Source organism: Melanostigma gelatinosum (genome assembly GCF_949748355.1).
Source record: "Melanostigma gelatinosum genome assembly, chromosome: 4".
Lineage (NCBI taxonomy): Eukaryota > Metazoa > Chordata > Actinopteri > Perciformes > Zoarcidae > Melanostigma > Melanostigma gelatinosum.
The window spans coordinates 20,699,480-20,704,868 of NC_136637.1; the positions used below are offsets into that span (position 1 = coordinate 20,699,480).

General features: G+C 40.5%; 1 protein-coding gene across 1 annotated transcript in view; it reads left to right on the forward strand.

The window, feature by feature from the left end:
- Nucleotides 1-4,940, forward strand: part of cep350 (centrosomal protein 350) — a 30,367-nt gene extending 25,427 nt beyond the window's left edge. Inside the window, exons 36-38 of the mRNA XM_079267664.1 lie at nucleotides 426-569; nucleotides 873-995; nucleotides 1,598-4,940. Coding sequence (XP_079123790.1) covers nucleotides 426-569; nucleotides 873-995; nucleotides 1,598-1,768 — 438 coding nt within the window. The 3' untranslated portion in view covers nucleotides 1,769-4,940. The remainder of the gene's footprint in view (nucleotides 1-425; nucleotides 570-872; nucleotides 996-1,597) is intronic.
- The last annotated feature ends 449 nt before the right edge of the window (nucleotides 4,941-5,389 follow it).

The following is a 5,389-nucleotide window of genomic DNA, read 5'->3' on the forward strand; positions in this document are numbered from 1 at the left end:
ATGGAAGTGTATCGCACAGCAATCTGTAAGCTAGAAGAGAAGTGAGACGAGCATCCTTGACTTCCTTTTCACTCCCCGACCAATAATGCTGGAGAAAATCAGCACACAACTGTCCTACTGCTTCCGTAGCACGAAGCCAACAGCACTTACCTACTCTGAGTGAGTTCACTCAGGTTAAATGCCAGACGAGTTTCCATTATTCAGCAGATTCCTCTCTTATTAGCATGATGTTTTCAGGACTCCACAGCTATTTCACTTGCCTTTGTCTTACTAGATATCCCTCTGCTACTGACAAACGTCGGACTCTTGCTTCAGATATTGTCTCACTTGGTTCGACACTTTTCTTTAAATGCAAAGAGCTGTTGAGCAGTAGCTATTTCTGACATATTGACATTGCTATCTCATTCCTTTCTGTCTCTCCCCAGGCTGTGTATGACCTGACGTGGGAGATGCTTCAGGAGATCTATACTGACGACCCCAACGCCGATCAGCCTCAGTGGGTCAAACCACGTCGAGTGAAGTCCTCCTTCCACAGAGTGAAGACACCAGGAGACCTCACCAAAACCCAGGTACAGAAAGAACCTGGCTCCGACAAACACACTGGCTACTTACTCAGTCCTGCTATATTTTAACATTTGTATTGCCGTACTGTAAAGACAGCTAGGTAAGTGAGAGTATTGTTGTTTTTTTAATCTTCCAAAGTGACTGGAAGTGTAAACAAACTTCACAATTTGGCTTTGTTAATTCACAGAGGCTATCTGCAAGTTTTATGGAGTGCAGTAAAAAAATAAAGCCCTCACCTTTACAAATTCAAATGCAGTTTATTGCCTTTTATGCACCTGATGACGTCGTGTTTTTACATTGTGTCCCAGGAATTCATCTCAGCAGAAGTGCTGAAACTGTATGGTCTGACGAAGGATCACAGCCAGAAGACCGACTGGCAGAAGATGCTCAAATTTGGCAAAAAGAAGCGAGACAGAGTCGATCATATTCTGGTAGGTCTCAAAAGTAGATGTTTGGGGGGGTTTGAAATGGCAGTAGTTTCATATCAGGGATTACATTATTCTGTCTGAACCCTCATGAATATATAGAGTAGGAAGTTGATTTGATTGTATCATTTTTAGAAGTTAAATACAAACAAACAGCAATTGTCCTTCTTGTTTGTCCTGTGTGACATGATCTGGTTTTCTTTTCTTCTTTTGGATAATATTAGAAATCATTTGTTTATTTGCTCGATGGCAACAGCAGCTTTATGAAAGGTTCATATTTTGAAGTTTTAAGGTTGACACATTAGAATTTGAACTACAGCCTTTACTTATGTTTACTGGAAGTAGAACTTTATCTGGCTAAAACAATTGTCAGCAGGATAGTTCCCCTCGACTTGCCCCCATAGAGTTTATTTCAGAATAACAAGATGTTACATGAGTTGGTTATAGATTACAGTCACCCAGCCCTGAAATTGCGAATGACTGATATTTTTTCTTCTTCTTCTTTTTTTTTTTAACAGATTAAATAAAAAACTTGAAACCAAGAAATGTTTTCATGTGACTCATTACAATACAACCCACTGATACTAATCACTGTGTTTGTCTCTCAGGTTCAGGAACTCCACGAGGAGGAAGCCCAGTGGGTCAACTACGACGAGGACGAGCTGTTTGTCAAGATGCAGCTGGCAGACAGCATCTTTGACGCTTTGCTGAAGGACACTGCAAACGTGCTGACGCTGATCTACGACAAGAGGGCCAAAAGAGAAGACGCCCTCTCCTGACGGCTTTCCCGTTTAGCTCTTAAACTACAACCTCACGCTCGATCCCAGTCTTTCCCCCCCGATGAACTCCAGCCAACGTCCCGCCGCTCAGTCTTCCACCAGCTGATGTGCCAACAGCAACCCTCAGATGCCTTCAGTCCCAGCATTACCTCTCAGCTAAACTACTCTGACTTATTTCTGTGACATTAACTTGCTGAGTTTTGCTTCAGCTACCTGTCGCGGTTCTATGATTTGTTCTACACACAAAACGCCTCTTGAGCAATCCAGCCTTCTTAAACCTTAACGCCACCTGGTCTCACTTCTCACCTCCTGGACTGGTCCTTTTGTAAACGCCAGTTGGAGAATGAGTCTGTGTTTTTTTCGATGGGATAGACTGCGCAAGTTTGTTCGCACTTAAAAGTCCATGAATGCTGCTAAATTGATCATTCCACAGGGGGTTGTAATTTTAAAATCCACCTGGAACACGAGTGAGTTGTCATATGTTGTATTAAATCTTAAAGTAAATATATGTATGCATTCAAACATTGTAATCGAGTAGCAGATAAAGAATATACAGCGTCGTCCATAAGTGACAGTGACACATTATCGGGTTGGCTTTGTAATCCAGTTCATTGAAATTGAACAATGAAATTTAACAATCAGACCTCCATTTAAGGGTTTATAAGCTTGCCTTAAATTAAAGAAAATAAACTGTCGGAAGTGTTGGCCCACAGACATCCATTCACTCAACTGGTGATCAGATGTGACTGACTCAGCCAGTCACTGTTTGGCCCTGAAACCCCTTTGGTTGCTTTGGCTGTATGTTTTGCATCATTGTGCTGCTGCATTAGCTTTACATTGTGGTGCTATGTATAGATTACAAGCTGAGAGTCAGCACTTTAACTTCATAATCATTGTTGAATTTTAAATCTAGTGGGCTGGAGAAGAGTGTCACAGATCAAATCTAGTCCGGCTGCGCTGTATTGGAGGGTCACTGAGATCCGATATTGTATGAAACATTTTGCCTCCATAATTATATTATTTATTGCGTGACATATGTTTGATTAGAGGAGTAAGGAACATTTTGAACTGTAAATTATCTTGTCGACGTATAGAGAACAGATTTTAACATTTAATGAAATTGTAAAAAGCACAAAAAGAAACGTGAACACAGCAATATATTGCGTAGGAGGTTTGAAGAATGCAATTGAAATGAGAAAAAGAACATGGGGAGAAAACTGTTTTCATGTTGCAACGTTGTAGTGTTAAGGACTCATTGGAAGTGTCCTGTATGACTTCTATTATGGCCACAACTGTCCAGTTGTCCCCCTTTTGTACTACAGATACACCGTGGACTCGTTAACAGTTTGAAAACATCTCATACAACCAGCAAGAACATGCTTGTCCCGTGATTTGCGGTTTATTCCTATTTTTCTGTCCTCTAACTGAAGCTTTTGCGCCCCATTCAACATTGTTTTTTGAGTAAGCATCAAAGCTGGTATTTTATAGATTTCATGTGTTTTGTTTGTGTTTGTGCAAACACACTACGTACACAAAACACAGAATGAGTATATAGTATGTGGGTACACAAAAGAAGAATCGCAGGACAGAACTGAAATGCTGGATTTAAGCCTTACTTTTCCTACAGTCGATGTTCTTTCTATGACCTGAGATAACACATGTGGTTGTCCTGTTTCTTCATCAGTTGCTCTTGTGAAGGTTGCCAGCTGTATTTGCCCCAAAAAAACACATTGGGTTGTGTAGAAGCATGGTTTTAATCTGCTGTGAAAGATTTGGCTTTACAGCCGTCGGCGAGTTCAAACCAGCCTTCAGAATGTAGCCCGGCGATGTCGTCGGACAACAAGAGATAGTCTTTCTCAATATTCGGTTTAAGTGCCTCTTGAGTTATAGATTCATAACAAAATCTGTTTATGTCGCAGCACCCTTTGGACCTATTTTCTTTGAATGTCTCTTTCGACTGCTGTAATACTACCTTTTTGTAAATGATCCTTAAGTGGCCGCTCTTCCCTTCTAACCGGTTTGCCAATACTTCAGTTTCTGCCTTATCAATCTTTCTGTATTGAAGCGTAGCTGAGAAAGTTGTTCAAACCTTCTCAGTCTGTCTGTGCTCAGCCTGATGAAATGTTTGTGCTAACAGAATCGCTGACTCACTCCAAATGTTGTCTGTCCGTGTCGCCCCTGGCATCTGTGCATATATACACAGTTGAGTCATGTTGATGAAGTGTATCGGGAACTAGATTATTGACACTCCACACCTACCAACAATATGCGAGTCATAGAGCTGGTGAGAGTGAGCACGTAGGACTTATTGTAGTCCCCAGCGCAGCTTTAATCCAACAAACTCATTGTGACGGAGCGTTTAGTCTTCACCGACTGTTTGAAGCTAAAGTGACCTTAAACGGAGTCTTTTTTCCGTGTTTAAAGAGTCGCTACGATGTATGCTCAAACCGTAAATACTATAATGTAGAAAAAGACCAAAACATTGACACCAATTTATCCATGCTGTATGAATTGAATGTCTGGGCTTTAGGCATATGTAACTGTGATGGTGACATAATTAGTACTTCAGAAGCACTCTCTGCAAGCCTTTCGTGCAAAACTCCTCCAGGATTGTCCTCTTGAATTGATTGTATGTGGGAGGCAGTTAAGATCCCCTCTGTAACTATGCAGTACTTGGTCTTGTACATCGCTTCATATATGGACCGAACGGCTTAGACTTCTGCCGAGTCTGTAGATGAGTGAAACGGTCGAGAAGCCTGCAGCTCTGTTCGGTGTGGGATGGAGTTGCTTCTATCTGCTCGTCGGGGGTCTGTCTTCTTCACAGGGAGGTGGAGCAACTTCTCCTTCTAATGGAGGTCGATATGAATGACTGAATACAAAAAAACTCTGCACAATAGATCTGATTATCAAAATATCCCAGTTAGACTAGATTTCTCACTTCCCCTTTTAAAATGTTGATGAATATTTATAATAATGTGCTGTGAGTGTGCACCAATGTGCACTTGAAGACTTGTACAATTATTTTATGGGTGTAAATATTCTGTCTGTTCTATCTGACCCACTTACTGTAACGATTGTTGTAAGATAAACACTGTATACTTTGCCGATATGTGCAAAATATATATTTGTTAACTAAATGACCTTTGAAATTGTAAATAAAGCTTCCATTGTTTCTAAAGGAATTGTGACCTGAAATGTGGTGGTATTGGTTAGTGTCATGTCCACTGTCATTTGGGAATGTGGGAGTTACACTACATCAAAATGAGTTTACATTCTAGATACATATGTTACAAAAAAAAATACGACAACATGGTTGCCGAGAAAATATTCACAGAATGTCTGATTGACAGGTTTTTGCCAGAAATTAAGAAACACGATTCATTGTTTTTCATCTACAAGTCCCGATCTTTAATAATATACTGTGTGTGAATTTATCTAATTCACAAGGCCAAAAATAGTGATTTTACGAAACTAAAAGCTTTTATTTTGACACACACACATCTAATTACTATTAATAGTCATTGAAGGTTATTTCCTGGTATCAACGTTTCATCTTCACGTCAGACGTCAACTAGCGACACGAGTGACTGTGGAGAGGGTGTGTTACAGTTACTTGAGGTG